General features: G+C 39.0%; 1 protein-coding gene across 1 annotated transcript in view; it reads left to right on the plus strand.

Moving 5' to 3' along the window:
* Positions 1 to 4,697: 4,697 nt before the first annotated feature.
* wnt7bb (wingless-type MMTV integration site family, member 7Bb) overlaps positions 4,698 to 16,565 on the plus strand; it is a 29,066-nt gene continuing 17,198 nt past the window's right edge. Inside the window, exons 1-2 of the mRNA XM_060887208.1 lie at positions 4,698 to 5,231; positions 13,427 to 13,653. Coding sequence (XP_060743191.1) covers positions 5,161 to 5,231; positions 13,427 to 13,653 — 298 coding nt within the window. The 5' untranslated portion in view covers positions 4,698 to 5,160. The remainder of the gene's footprint in view (positions 5,232 to 13,426; positions 13,654 to 16,565) is intronic.

Here is a 16,565-nt window from a genome sequence, read left to right on the forward strand (position 1 = left end):
CTGAGAAAAAAAAAAAAAAACATTTGAAGACTATCTGCAAACATGTATTCACAAGTATGACGTGATCTGGTTTTGGTTGAAAAAAAAAAAAAAGTACACAAAACTAACACATGTCCTGACAATAGCACTCTATAAAAAAGTGACTCTTGTTTGAAGTGTTTAATTAAAGCAAATGAAAAAAAAAATCCCCACCCTTTGTCTTACAGGGACAAACAATACCATCTTTTTACAGGAACACTTAAAAAAAAAAAAAAAAAAGAGTCTGTTTAAGTCCCTTGTGGAATTTTATTCTAACATTTAGTCATACCAACAACCATGTGGTATTAGTGGCCTTATTTTTTTATGTATTATAAAGAATAGAATGTGGAACAAAGGCCTTTTGTTCTTTCGTTTTTTTTACATCGACAGTGTCTCGTTGACCTGAGATGAGTGACGTACGCCAGATAAATAGAAAACGCTGAAAAAGGCATTATAGTTTTATTTGTCTATGCAACTGATGATTTTATTGGACTTGTTTATCAGGAAGAAAAACCCCATTGTAATTATCACTATACTGACTAGTGCTTGGACAAGCCTGGTGTATTATTCATTCATTCATTCATTCATTCATCTTCTACTGCTTATCCGAACTACTCTCGGGTCACGGGGAGCCTTCAAGGCAGGATACACCCTGGACGGAGTGCCAACCCATCGCAGGGCACACACACACACTCTTATTCACTCACGCGCTCACACACTACGGACAATTTTCCAGAGATGCCAATCAACCTACCAATCGAACCCCCAACCCTGGAGGTGTGAGGCAAACGTGCTAACCACTAAGCCACCGTGCACCCCCCCCGGTGTATTAATTAAAAGGAAATAAATGTTAAAATAAAAATGAAAAACAAACGAGGGGGGCATGGTGGCTTAGTGGTTAGCACGTTCGCCTCACACCTCCAGGGTCGGGGTTCGATTCCCGCCTCCACCTTGTGTGTGTGGAGTTTGCATGTTCTCCCCGTGCCTCGGGGGTTTCCTCCGGGTACTCCGGTTTCCTCCCCCGGTCCAAAGACATGCATGGTAGGTTGATTGGCATCTCTGGAAAATTGTCCCTGTGCGTATAGTGTGTGAGTGCGTGAGTGAATGAGAGTGTGTGTGTGCCCTGCGATGGGTTGGCACTCCGTCCAGGGTGTATCCTGCCTTGATGCCCGATGACGCCTGAGATAGGCACAGGCTCCCCGTGACCCGAGGTAGTTCGGATAAGCGGTAGAAGATGAATGAATGAATGAATGAATGAAAAACAAACGCGCACATGGTACAGTATGTTCGAGTATGGCATGAGGCTTATACAAAGTGATAGCAAAAGAAGGTTGGAGTAAATGCAGCTACGTAGCCATTTTTTAGCTGGTTGGGTTGACATAGTGTATTCATGTTAGAGAGAGAGAGAGAGAGAGAGAGAGAGAGAGAGAGAGAGAGAGAGAGAGAGAGAGAGAGACTCCTTCTTTAATACAGGTTGCTGTGGTTAAAAGTCAGTCACGCACAGGCGATTGTCTTTAAAGAGCTGAAACAAATGGAAAACATTCACAAAGCCATCTCACACCCTTCCTTACTATAGGCGCACATGGGCATGTCTCTCTTCTCACACTACGGAGAGACGGCATGTTCACGGGCGTCTTAACGGGCTTTCGTACGGTAACATTCCCAAATTTTAACCATTTGTATAACTTCACTGCTGTCAGAAATTTGTGCATGCCAGTGAATGTCAGATTTTGTAAGAAATTTGCTGTGATAAGCATGAAAAGAAATGACATTTCCTTTGCTGCCTATAGCATAAAATATATGAAATGCTATAGTAAGTATTCGAGTCAGATCTTAGGGTTAGGGGTAAGAGGGTTAGGGTAATTCTGTAGGGTAAATTATATTGTTATGGATAGTGTAACTGTTAAAATGTATTAATGATTATATCACGTTAAGACTATATTTTACTTATTTTTAAGGACAATAAAACTCACGGAAAAAATATGAATTTGAAGTTTGAGTGACACGAGTCACTCCGACTCCATGTGGCCTGTGAGGACAACGACCTCCTCATCAGTGCACAATTATCAGACTGTATCTGACTGTAGAAAAGACATGATTCATAATAACACACTCTTGTTTATAACAGTTTATAATCATACACTCCAGTGTCACCTAAATGAGGATAAGGTTCACTTTTATGTCTGTGTCGCAGTGAGGCAAAGACGAGTGAGGATCCAAATGCAGTTTAGATTTTTAATAGAACAGAACAAGAAACAGGCAAACAAACAAGCAGGCAAAACACTGAGCAAGACAGGAAACAGGAACATAGACGTAAATATACAACATGTAACAACGACCAACACCAGGGAAGTGGACAAACAGAGTATACAGTATATAACAAACAGGAACCAATCACAGCGCAGAGACAATCAGAGACTAAGACAACACACCTGAGGGAGAGATGGAGTTCAATCAGTGTCCATAGTAACCAATGAGTGGGCGGAGCAAACAATTAACAGCAGGGCAGACAGCAGACAGAAACAGGGTAAAACACAGACAGACTTATTACAGTCTGGTTCCTCTCGAGGTTTCTTCCTCTTCCATCTAAGAGAGATTTTCCTCACCACAGTCACCTCAGTCACCTCAGTCTTGTTCATTAGAGATAAATACAAACACATTTAAATATAAGTCTAATATTAACCTTGAATTTTTGTATTATATGAATCTTTGTATAATATATATTTTTTTTGTATTATGTTTCTTATGTTCTGTAAAGCTACTTTGAATTGACATTTGAATTGAATTGAATTGAATTGAATTGAATTGAATCGAATACAGTGTGTATCTGGATCCACAGACAGGTCCGTGATGAGATCCCTCTGTTATGATGTGCAATAATCCATTGATAGTCATTTTAAGAGCATAATGGATAATCACACTATTGAACATGATTGATTACATGGCACAAATGCAGTGATTGTTAAAAAAAAAGATCATTTGGTTCGTGATCTTGGAACCGGTGGCACTTATTCTCACAGATTTATGGTCATTTATTCTTGAAAGCAATACCAACATGATAGACTAGAACCACAAAGCAGACGGCATACAACAGTTTATTTAATCCTCTGAAGAAATTAGGCTTATGGAATTATAGACAAACCAGAATTAGTTTAACTAGAAAGGCCTTAAACCTAAAATTACTCCGTTATATGGGAAAAACGAATGGTGAGTGTATTACCACATCCAAGGTTGATTATTATCCTATAACAGCACATCCTGACGTATTGTATTCCTCTAATACCGCAGCCATTTGCCAATGTTTGTACAGTTTTTACAGTTTTTTTTTTTAAAGAACACCTCATATTTTTTATTGTTAATATAGTGCAACATCAGTGAAAGAAGTTACAGCAGCTATTAACATCGTTCCCTAACATCCTTTTGAAGTTACTTAAGACCAGTAATGCAATTTATTACAGAGAAACGACACAAAACCAGCCTTAGACTTTGTCATGTAAATTTTGCTACTTGCTTTTATTGTTTTTCTGTTGAACAATGTTCGGTGTTCAGTAGTGAAATCCATGTATTAGGATACCATATACTGTGTGTACATACATATATATATATATATATATATATATATAAATTTCATTTCTCATTACATTATGTATTGTATTAAATCTTTCTTCCTGCATTTTGAGCTTTGCTATGAATTTGATTATTGGATTTGTCCAAATAAAAGCACTAAATTGTGTCACAGAAGTAAATAAATGAATGAATGAATGAATGAATAAATAAATAAATTAATAAATAAATACATTTATCCTTCCAAAAGTTTTGCCATATCAAGTTAAACTTTTTTTCTTCATTAAATTACAACATGTGTAACCCATTTATTATTACTTTTGGTTATGTGGTGTATCTGCCTTACAATTCCAAATTAATTAGTTATTAATATTTAAAATATTAACAAAATAAATGCTTTAATATCGTGATTTTTGCCTTTTAGCTGGCACAAAGGTCAGAGCGCCATTTGCAGTACTCTAAAAAGAACAGGTATGAAGTACATTAAGTACACTGTAGAAGTTATTGTTTCATAACCCATGCAGTCAACAGTCAATTACTGTTAACATACATACTATAAAATATCCCAATCCAGTCCCTTATCCAGCGTGACTTACAATTTATTTCAATTTATACAACTGAGGGTTAAGGGCCTTGTTTAGGGGCCCAGCAGAGGCAGCTTGGTGGACCTAGGATTCGAACTCATGACCTTCTGGTCAATAATCCAACACCTAATCCTGAGGCAGGACACAGCTGAGCAGATTAAGGTTGAATAGGTTAAGGATCTTGCTCAAGGGCTCAAGGGCACAAACCAATGGGGATTTGAACGTATGACCGTCTGATCTGTGAAGCAAAGCTCTAACGATCATTATTAACTACTTAAGCAAGCTTTTATTGAAACCTAAATATAAATTGTGTAATTTAAAAACAACTTTTTAGAGCGAAGCCTACTTCATGTGTGTAGTGTAGTCGTGAGCCATTGTGTGTAAAATCTCAGCAACGACACGTGCAGCTGATGGAGTTTGTTCAGCGCACACAGTAGCGGAGAACATAAACGATGTGGGCGTGGCTTAAAATACCTGCTTCGTTTACCTGCCGTCAGGTGGGAAGAACGTAAGATGTCGTCAGGACACCGAGTGCACTAGTCGATGCGCTTTGAACCTGATAGCCTCCACCTTCAGCATTCCGCCGGGAGGGAGAGGAGGAGAAAAAAAAAGTGCTGAAGAAGGAACTTGAGAAGCAGGTTCACCTGACGAGGAGAAGATTAGAAACACAACTCAGGTCTGCTTTTGAAACAAAGAGCGCGACGGAGGGGACACAGCTTTGACCACGACACGGTGTGCGTGTGAGCGCGTGTGAGCGCGTGTGCGTGTGTGTGTGTGTGTGTGCGCGCATTCTACTCCAAACAAAAGACCGCATATTAGCTTTATTTTAACTTTCACTATGGGTGTCGGATTCCCGAAGCCTATAAAGGAGCTCGGAGCACCTTGTCTGCCAGACAGATACAGTTGCTTCACCTGTAGCTACACGCTGAAGTGAAGTGCCAATGTGAGTGGAGTTTGTTGAGTTAATGGCCCGGGCACAGCGCTTTTTAACACCATGCCCAGATCCCTAACACAGCGGATGATTAAAGTGCTGCTCTGTTTCACCATCGTTTATTTGCGACTCGGGTGAGTTCCGCCTTTATACAGAGATCTGACGCTGCATTTTTGGGTCATATTCAGATTGTTTATTAGTTATTGGGTACATACATACCTTTACAACACATCATACACACCTTATAACACGCCTAAGTATTATTTGTGTCTATACAGGTTGTTTCTGTGAATCAAACCATTTAATAGTTTAATAGTTGCCAAAGGCATGTTTATGTTCAATCATGCGCTCTCTCTCTCTCTCTCTCTCTCTCTCTCTCTCTCTCTCTCTCTCTCTCACACACACACACACACACACACACACACACACACTTTTCTTAACCCTCATTAATAACGGCACGGCTCGAGCTGTATTTCCACATTCCTTCACTCACTTGCGTTTTGTAATCACTTCACCTGTAGTGCAGAGAATGTATGCTTGTTCGGAGTCACTTAATAAAACAGTCATAATACCAAGGAAAGTACACACGTTTGCTATTTTTTTTTAACAAGCATGTACCTGCTATTAGATGAGGTATGCCATAATTACATCCTACTTAAAATAGTCTGCTCCAGACCCTATGATGGTGTACTGCGCAAAGGTTTTACGCACACTACAGTCTTTGGTACTGTATTATCTTTTTTTTTTTTTTTGTACATATCTTTTGCATCAGTGTGTCAATAGAAAAGATTCAATTTGATACGGCCTAAATAAATCAGTGCATAAAGAAACAAAGGTATAAATGCATATACAAACAAACAGACATAAATAAATATTGAGTTAGGTAGAAATGTTTTTGCATGCCATGAAAGAAAGGAGGATATTAAGTAACAGACCGCTTTTCAGATAACATTGAGATTGAGGCTGTCTGGAATTACCTGCAGAAACATAAGCAAGTGAGACAGTCAAAGTCTACAAAAGAGCTATGGCAAGCTTTCCAAGATGCTTGAAATAACTTACCAGCCTGTTTCCTTATAATCGACACCACAGTGTACCTAAGAGAACTGGTGCAATTTTAAAAGGCAAATCATGGTCACAGTAAATAGTGATTTTATTTAGTTTTCACTAATCACTGATCATTGCTAGATAGAAAGGTTTGTGAAAAAAAAAAACATTATTGTTTCATGGATTTACTTTGCATGTGCCTGAGTCTATTTTGTCCAGCAATGTAAATGACACTCTTGGGAATCTATGTGATGTATTTATGCACCATCATTACCAGTGTAGTTATCCACATAATCCAATAAAGAGTTGTATGATGTCCAATGTTTTTCGAAAGTAAGTTATATGCCCAGATGAGCAGAGCAAACCCTATCAGATATCTCTGATTTATCAGGACAAACCTGTTTGTTTCCCTCAGGCCCTCAGCAGCTAGTAAAGAACCCACCGCTTTGTAGCACTCTACAGCGATACGAGACAGCAGGTGATGACAGACCGGCTTTCAGGTGCTTGTGCAGACAGATAACTTCATTCAGCCCAGAGTAACAGTAGACTAGTCTGTCTCAGCTTCCATCCTGGAGACCCCCTACTTTTTCTATTTAATTTACTTTTCTACTCCTAACATTTCCTTAAACAGTTGTCAAGATCTTTATGAGTTGTATTAGGTGGGTTGGCACGAACTTTAAACTGTATAGGGTAATGATAGAACTGAGAAAGATATCTTTTAAGCTTGTATTGAGCCCTACCTGGTTTGGTGAGATACCTGTTGGGCATACAAGTAGAGCATAGGAGTAAGCCTTGAAGCATGGGGAACCCTAGCCAACAACAGAGTGAAGCTGATTTCCACGCCAGACATGCAAGGTCTACTGAAACTGGACTCAGGGTTGCCCCTTTTGTCAAGAGTTAAGGGGGCGGACAGCTGCGCATCTACCCAATTGCAGCCCCCGAATCGAGAGAGAGAGAGCGAGAGAGAGAGAGAGAGAGAGAGAGAGAGAGAGAACGTTTTTCCCCTGCCATCCGAAAATCCTTAAAACCATCATCGTCCCAGTTTGGCAACCACATGGTAACAGCCTCGCCCGCGGAGACATGACACATTCGCTCTCCGCGCTCGCCGCCGCTGCTGCTGCTGTCGCGCCGCGTAAAAAGTTCGCGTTGTTCCACGAAGCAGCTCCGAACTGAGGACGGACAGCTTAACACACGACTCCAAAGGATACACGGAGATTCACGCATTTTCTGTTAGTCGGTCTGCAAGCGGCAGTTCGCTCAATGTCACCATGATCGTGTTCTCGTCGCGCACTGTGCTGCTGTCAGTCTACTACCCTCAGATCTTCCTCATCCTCACCAGCGGCAGCTACCTGTAAGTGCGAGCATCATATGCTGATCTGAACCAGATAAACTCTGCTTCACCACAGTAGCTCTGTCACACTATATATATATTGATTTAAAAAGTAGGATGCTTGCTTACTGCATCTTATGTTCCTCTTCTTCAGTTAAACGCGCAACATCAATGCAAAAGACTATAAAATATGGCGTCTTCAAAAAGAGAACAGGATTGTTTAGTTATGTCTATCTCGCTCAATTAACGACCATTGCAGAAGCCTTTATTTGTCCCATATGCATTACAGCACACTGTAATTCTTTTTTGAAAGCTAGGGAGATGGGGTCATAGCCTCACAGTGTACTAAGCAGTTTGGGTTAAGAGCCTTGCTTAAGGGCCTAAAAGTGGCAGCTTGGTGGTGCTGGGATTTGAACCCCAACCTTCTTACCAGTAACCCACCATTGGATACTGCACTAAGCTCTCTTTCTAGCAAGCCTCTGATTATCTGCCTAACTATATTATTATATGTATTATATGTAATAGTGTCACTCATTTCTTCAAGGCACTACTGATACTAGATCCGAAAAAGAATAGATCTCATTTGGCCACTGAGTGGCAGAAATGTTCAGGGAGATTGAGACACCAAGGTGCTTGTGTTTCACACAGGTGTTACAGTATCTCATCTGTCTTTTGGTTTCTTCTAGGAGGAAATGTTTAATACGCATAGTTATGTAGTTATACCCTAGTGGGACGCTTAAGGATTTGCCTCACCTGAGACAGAGAAATGTAGATTTATGGGTTTCAAGAAAATGTGTATTTTATATTTATTTGTATATATATTAGAATCCGAATCAGGTTTATTGGCCAAGTGTGTTGACACACACAAGGAATTTGGTTCCAGCTGTTTGTGACTCTCAAAAGTACAGACATAAATAACACTATACTATACAAACTATACAAGAAAACAATGCAGACGATGAGATACAATACAATATAGACAGAATGAGTATTAAATATGAATATAGAATATGAACGATCATTTATGTACATAAAGTGTGGGAGTGCAAATAACTAATATATATATATATATATATATATATATATATATATATATATATATATATATATATATATATATATATAGTCTTTTATGCAGTCACCTGTTGGTTCCACAAATTGCTAAGTTTTAAAAAAATCGCCTTGCAAAACTGTCAAACTAAACTCTTAAATCTGAACGCCGGATACCCCAAATCTGAGGTTAAAATAGATGTGGCTTTTGGTCCCAGTGGCCTAGTATAGCCCTGGTCTGCACATTACCAAACGACATGTCATTGTTTGTTTTATGCAATTCGAACCTTCTTTATTTGAAACATAGTAAATTCTATTTAAAAACGAATTCACTCGAAACAAAAAGCACGAAATAAAAACATTAACAGCAGCCTAAAAAGCAATTCAACCATCAATAGTAGTAATAGTGTTGTTAAGAATACTTGTTGGGTAATAATCAAACTGTAGAACAATATTACAACTGCAATAATAATAATAATAATAATAATGATAATAATAATTATAATAATAATTTATGAAACCACCTTCATGTCAGCTCAAGTTTTATATTGTTTATGAACCAGGCCTAACATGGTGGTGCTCACAGAGTCTCTGGTTCGGCAGAGTGAAGTTTTAACATACAATGAATACAACTATAATCATCAACAGATTTACAGATTCTGTTTAATCAAATGGAAACTTTTTCCCAGCTCCCTTTGTGCATAAGTGAGAGAGGTTGTGAGGTTGAGATCGGGGAGAGTTTCCCGTAAGCTTCTGGTGCCAGCCAGTACACATTGGTAGTTTTTGAGGTTCTTTTAGTCAGATTTGTTTTAAGTGGACACTGAACTGCATGATAACTTAAGCCAAGCACAAAGACACCATTTATTTTCTCTTGTTTAAATGTAGAGAGCATTTACTTGTCTGCAGGATTATTTATTTATCATTTACCAGAAAGTCCTGCTCATGCTGAAATCTTTCTCATGGTACGTGTTTGATTTATTTCACTATATTTTCCATCAACCACAACTCCAGCAACCAATGCATGGTTTATACGCAATGGTTCTAAATATTAAATGAATGTTTTTACATTCTGTTTATGGAACCACCAGAAAAGTGTGAGAGCTTTCTAACAAAAACCCCTCGAACCTATTAATCCTTTCGGTACGGCTGAGCCTGTAGAAACACAGCATAACGTAGCTTTCCACCTTCCACCTTCGCCGGTCTGTGAAAACCACTAGATCCGAACGGCCGAGGTGGTGAGCAGTGCGCCGTGTACACACACAGAAGAGTTTCCTGAAAGCCTCACCACCAGACCATGACACGATCAACAAACAGTGTTGACTACATGACATCACCGCAGACCTGCCAGCCAGTGATTGTCCCGAGCCCCCGCTTTATTCCTCTTCCTCGTCATAACCTGGCCTGAGGTAGAAAGTTTATATCCAGCTTGTTAAACCAAAATCACCACTAAGCAGACATGTCAGGCAGGGCATTGTACTTGCTGGAAAGCTGGCATGCCATTATACGTAGTCTTTAGTGGACACCAAATAAACAATAAGAGGAAATGGTTCACTTGTGTGAAGCTTGTTCCATAATAATCTCAATTTCATTTTTGCCTAATTTAGAAAAGCATATTTACAAATGAGGTTTAAAAAAAGGGATTGTAGTTATATACACTTTTGCAGCGCGTGCTTTTTTGCGGGTTTGAAACGACATAACGCGGCGCTGCACGTTTGGAAAAAGGATCGTTGTATTTTTCCAGAACTTCGTCAATTATTTCTACCAGTCTAAAGTACAAAGTAGGAAATAAATGAAAAAAAAATTAATAATTAATCTCATAGCTCTCAGGTATATACTAAAGGACATATGGACAGTAGGGATAAATCTGTACACTTTATTGACCAAACGAAGTCTTAGTTTCTTTATATACATATATTAAATATATATATATATATATATATATATATATATATATATATATATATATATATATATATATATATATATATATATATATTTATTTATTTATTTAAATATATATTATATAAAGAAACTAAGCCTTCTTCTGGTTAATAAAGTCTTAGTTTCTTTATATACATATATATTAAATATATATATATATATATATATATATATATATATATATTATTTAAATATATATTATATACTGACAAGCATTTTGATGAATAATTCTCAATTTTTTTTTTTTTTTTTTTTTACTGCAATAAAATACTGCATAAAATACTGCATAAAAATAGGAAATGTTGAAATGTTTTCGCACCTTTTTTTTTTTTGTTAGAATTTGCTTAGTCACATTAAATCTAAAACTGGTGGTATCGCCAAAGAACTTTCTGGAATTAAAAAGGTTTTCTGGAGTTCTTGTGATATTATATAATGTCCAGTGTCTCTTCTAGTTTAACATTTTTATTCAATTTCTAACTTTCTAATGCTTAAGTATGACGCTTACAGAAATGTGCTTCAGAAATTCACATTTGTGACGTGACGTGACATACGGCTAAGTACGGTGACCCGTACTCAGAATTCGTTCTCTGCATTTAACCCATCCAAAGTGCACACACACACACAGCAGTGAACACACATACACACCGTGAACACACACCAGGAGCAGTGGGCAGCCATTTATGCTGCAGCGCCCGGGGAGCAGTTCGGCGCCTTGCTCAAAGGCACCTCAGTCGTGGTCGGCCCGAGACTCGAACCCACAACCTTCAGGTTACGAGTCAGACTCTCTAACCATTAGGCCACGACTGCCCCATTTGTTGGTTTAGGAAAGCTATTAATCGGTCCTAAAGAAAATTATAAATTCAAAAAGATAGAATTTTCTTTCCTTTTTTTTCTTTTTTTTTTTTTTTTTTTTTTAAATGAATTAATTAATTTATTTTTAACATTTTAGTCGCTGTTTGCATCTGAAGTGAATAAAACCCCTTTGAAGGGAAGCACTGGGTCTGGTGCGGGGCTTGGGCCAGGAGTAAGTGTCCACTGACTCATTGGTGATGAGGTCCACATTATACGTGTCATAACACCGTAACCGCTCTAGATGTTTCTTTCATGCGGTTTGTACAACTTCTTGCAACGTCAGAGTCCTCCTGCAGCAACACCTTACATTTTTTCCTTAAGAGTTTCAATCACACACATACACGATACCTGCTTCTACTGTACTTGCAGTCCGAAACACATGGATTTGATTCTCTGTAGAGACGAAGGATGTGTCCCGATCTTGGAGCGAAGGACACGTTTGTTGGTTCCTCATCTCTGTCTTCATTGCACATGTGGTTTTGCATTTAAGAATAATTCCTAAGCCTTTGTGGACATGGAAATGCAAGTGAAGTAGACTCAAGCCAACCATATCCAATTTCCAGTGAACATTCCCCTCCCTTTTTTCCCCCCACTTTCATGTGTTTTGAAAGGGAATCCATAAGTTGTAAGTGCTCTACCCTCTCTACCCCCACCCCCTTCGCTCTTTTTTTTCTTTTTTTGCTGACACACAGCTTGCATGCTGTAGCTTGCCCTGCTTGTGGTGGAGTCCTCCGTGGTCGACGTCATACTTCAAAGCTGGCATGTTCTTCCATGGGTTTTTATGGCCCTTGTGTCTGATATGTTTGAAAGACATATATCTGCATGGGTTAGATAGTTGTAAACAAAAGGGCTAGGTTGTTTAACATTGCTTTTTCACAAGCACCAACTACGCCCAAAATACCCGATGCCTATTTGGGAATGATTGTCAGGACTGAATCAGCAGAGGAACAGAACACTGAGGAAAGTGCCAGTTTTTTAATATGCCACTTGAGAACCGAGCGACATATTCAAACGGAACACTTTCCATCCTCACTTGTTATATTAGCTGAGATTGACATGCAGCTTGATAAATGTTTATATTACTGAATGTATTGTTAAAAAGAGAGGAATACAGTATATGAACTTATAGATCGACCGTCCGTGCTTTTAAACGTACCCTGAAAAATTTCTCGGCCCTTTGGCCAGGAACTCCGAGCAGGTCAGTCTGAACTAAGGGCTAATGTTCGGTTCACTCTGATATTTAAATGACTGTATTTTATATTACTGTATTTGTTTCTAAAAAAAAAAAAAAAGAAAGGAATATACGAATGTATAGACTGACTGTACGTTTTTTATGTTTTTTTTTTTTTATAGTTTGAAGAAACAACAGATTTAAATCTTTGGACCTTTTAAGCATCCACGAATGGTGTGGGAATCTCTCATGGACTCGTCTTTGTGTCATACCATCCCTGTTTTGTAAACACTGTGAGATCCCAAATGAAAAAAGGAATAACATTTATGGTGACTTCAGGGTCAAGATGCGAACCACTTCTAAATTTGAGAGGCAGAAATTACAAATCGTGTCGTAGCCTGCGGCATGCTTGGCGTTGGTTCGGTCTGGAAACAATTCCAGCTATGTTACCTAACAATTAGTGTACCAACCCGACTTACTTTATCAGGGACGCGTGCCAAACCATTGTGGAAAGACCTCATCCACAGGCAAATAAACAAAATATCATTTTCTGCTCTGACCATTCTGACATGCTTCGTCAAAGGTTTCTTCTTTTAAAATATATAATCGTGTATAGTGTATAACAGTGTCATGGTACACAGTATAATAGCGTTATCTATGTTTTATTTTGTGGAGCTCAGGACTGTGACTACTGTATAATTAAACCCTGTTCTTGCTTTATGTGTCCTCTGTCCATTTATTAATGCTAATGGTAGCTATAAAATATAGAACAGTTTATGAGTTCTTTTTATACAGCAAGATATTGTAATGTAAAACTTTGTAAAATATATCTTTAGACGTATTATTTCTGTATTAATATCCTACCTGCACCATGCATATCTGTTTGCTTCTCTCCGCTGATTAACCGTGTCTCTTCTCTTCTCTTCTCTTCCCCCTTTAAGGGCCCTTTCCTCTGTGGTGGCCCTGGGTGCCAACATCATCTGCAATAAGATTCCAGGCCTGGCGCCTCGCCAGCGGGCCATCTGCCAAAGTCGCCCCGACGCCATCATTGTAATAGGCGAGGGGGCTCAGCTGGGCATAAACGAGTGTCAGTACCAGTTCCGCTACGGCCGCTGGAATTGCTCGGCCCTGGGAGAGCGCACCGTCTTTGGCCAGGAACTCCGAGTAGGTCAGTCTGTACTAAGGGCTAATTTTTGGTTCACTCTGAAAAAGCAAAAGGTCAGTTGAAGATCTCATTTGATGTCATTTAGAAGAATCTCTGGTGTTTGCATAAATCATTCTTTGCTGTGTTACCAACACAGTCATTTGTTCACATTAGCTTAATAGCAATACATTTAAATAATTATTCATTATTAATAGTTTAGTGAACATTCTAGGGGGGCACGGTGGCTTAGTGGTTAGCACGTTCGCCTTACACCTCCAGGGTTGGGGGTTCGATTCCCACCTCCGCCTTGTGTGTGTGGAGTTTGCATGTTCTCCCCGTGCCTCGGGGGTTTCCTCCGGGTACTCCGGTCTCCTCCCCCGGTCCAAAGACATGCATGGTAGGTTGATTGGCATCTCTGGAAAATTGTCCGTAGTGTGTGATTGCGTGAGTGAATGAGTGTGTGTGTGTGTGCCCTGCGATGGGTTGGCACTCCGTCCAGGGTGTATCCTGCCTTGATGCCCGACGACGCCTGAGATAGGCACAGGCTCCCCGTGACCCGAGGTAGTTCGGATAAAGCGGTAGAAAATGAGTGAGAGTGAGTGAGTGAGTGAACATTCTATTCGAGGTCTACATCCTGTCAATGATGTGGAAACTCATTGAGCTTGACTAGGACCAGGACCAGGACTTGGAGGAACTTTTGCAAGCTTCATTCCCTGACGCTGTCGAAGCTGTTGAAGGCTTAGTTTTTGTCACTTGTAATATTATTAAAATATTTCAGAGAGCCAGTTTTTTCATTACACAAACACTGTTCATGATCTAAAACAGTAAAAAATCCTGCTACTGGAATTTTACCTTCTTCCAAAACCACATTTGTTAATCGCCTGATATAGCACCGCATTTTACACAGCCACCGCACGTTCAATTACGCGACCGCAACGTCTAATCGCTTCTGTTACGTCTCTGAATTTTATTGCCTTGAGAAAAATTAAATGAGTCAATCGACATGGAAATTGCATCTGTGTCCATGCAAAAGCTTTTGCATGTACAGTATGAGATTAGAACCTGCAGACCTGCCACAGAATCCTGGTTGTACTGAAACTGTAAATTATTGCGCACGGGGCATCTATTTACTATTAAACAGTGTATAAATGGTTGTTTTCTTTCTCTGTCCTTCTCTTTTTCCTGTCAAAATGAAGCGGAACAAAGAAATTTCCAATGGTTTTCATTTTAGAGCGACATTACAGAGAAGGCCATAGAAAAGTTCTGCTTGGTTTGAGTTAAAATATGTTGAGACTGATTGTTAACTATCTAAATATCTTGCTCTTTTTTTTTTTTTCTTTTTTAAGACAAAGCAACACACGAAAAAGGCTAATACGCAGGTGCGCTTAAATCTACGACCCGATTTGTTATTTTTATGTTACATATCTAATCAGCATTCAAAACGTTTTTTATTCGCCGCATATAAATCGTTTTAGTTTTCTAATTTGCTTTCAAAATAAATTACTACAAACGACTAGCTATAGACATAATAATAACTAACACAGGCCAAAAAAAACACCAGCCAAAACAATTACATATGAGTTAAATGCTGAATTGTAATAATGAATCAGGACAATATTGCTATCGCGGACGTTTCAAACTGTTGTCACTTCTCAAACCGCTCTTCAGAGCCGTTGCTCCAGTTGAGGAATACGTTCTTCACGATCGTAATATAACTGCAAGGCTCATAGCTTCTTAATTTTCTTCTGCTTTCTGCTTTTAGTCATATTTGTGTCTTTTATTATGGATAGTTTTAATGGTAATTTTTTTTATTATTAATTTATTTTTTTTGGTACGCTAGTCAGTTTGTTCTTTGATACAAGGTCTAACATTTATTTATTAAGGGTGGAAGTGTTTTTTTTTTTTTGCCTAAGAGCACATGCTAGCAAATGAAATATATTTTTTTTTTACATCGCATGCAAAACATTTAGAAACTATGTGTCATGATGTGGACAGTCAGACCTAAGTTCAGGTTTTTATTAAAACCCCTTCATCAGACAACAAAAGGTCCAGGCAGTCAAGCAGTCAGATTAAGTTGAAAAATGAGAAGCAGGTTATGGTCAACAAACACTAATCTAAACGGGTTCTTCTCAAGGTTCCTTCCTCTTGTCATATCAGGGAGTTTTTGCTCGCCACCATCAACCCTGGCTTACTCCTGAGGGATGGAACTTGATATCTCTTATTTCTATACTTTTGAAAAGCCGCTTTGTGAAAATGATAAAAAGTGATCAGAAGTTGTCAGGGAGTCAAATCACTTCTCAGGGATTCGAACAGGGAATCGACTCTTACTACGCTCCCCGATCGGAAAGGACATCATGTTTTCTGAAGCCTCACAGTTCCAAAAAATGGCGCTTTATCTACATTCGGATCTAAGTTGCTTGTTGTACTTCCATTTATATCTTTGATGTTCTACATACGGTTTGTTTGATTCTAACGACTTTTAAGAGTTTTTAAAAACTAGCTTGCCTACGATCCTGCTTGCAGTACCATGACGTGAACACGTGTGACTAAACCAGACACAAAGCTTAATTATTTGACATGTTTGGGCCACTAGACTTTGAGTCGTCCGTGTTTCAACGTGTAGTGAGCCAGGGTACTTACCAGTGTCTGAACACGACGTAGGGACACACCTAGAGAATTGGAGTTTTCCAATTATTTCTATTTATCTCCAAGCAGGTCAGTCCCATCAGTAAATCATCAGATGGTCGTGAAGACGGATAGAAGCTGAACAGCACAGGCCAACATGGAGTAATCGCATTTTAAATACAATACTGTAAAAGTTTAATGAACAAATATTTTCAAGTAAATGTTAACTATCATGGGGGCACGGTGGCTTAGTGGTTAGCACGTTCGCCTCACACCTCCAGGGTTGGGGGTTCGATTCCCGCCTCCGCCTT

This window comes from Tachysurus vachellii, chromosome 14 (genome assembly GCF_030014155.1).
Source record: "Tachysurus vachellii isolate PV-2020 chromosome 14, HZAU_Pvac_v1, whole genome shotgun sequence".
In the NCBI taxonomy this organism is placed as follows: domain Eukaryota; kingdom Metazoa; phylum Chordata; class Actinopteri; order Siluriformes; family Bagridae; genus Tachysurus; species Tachysurus vachellii.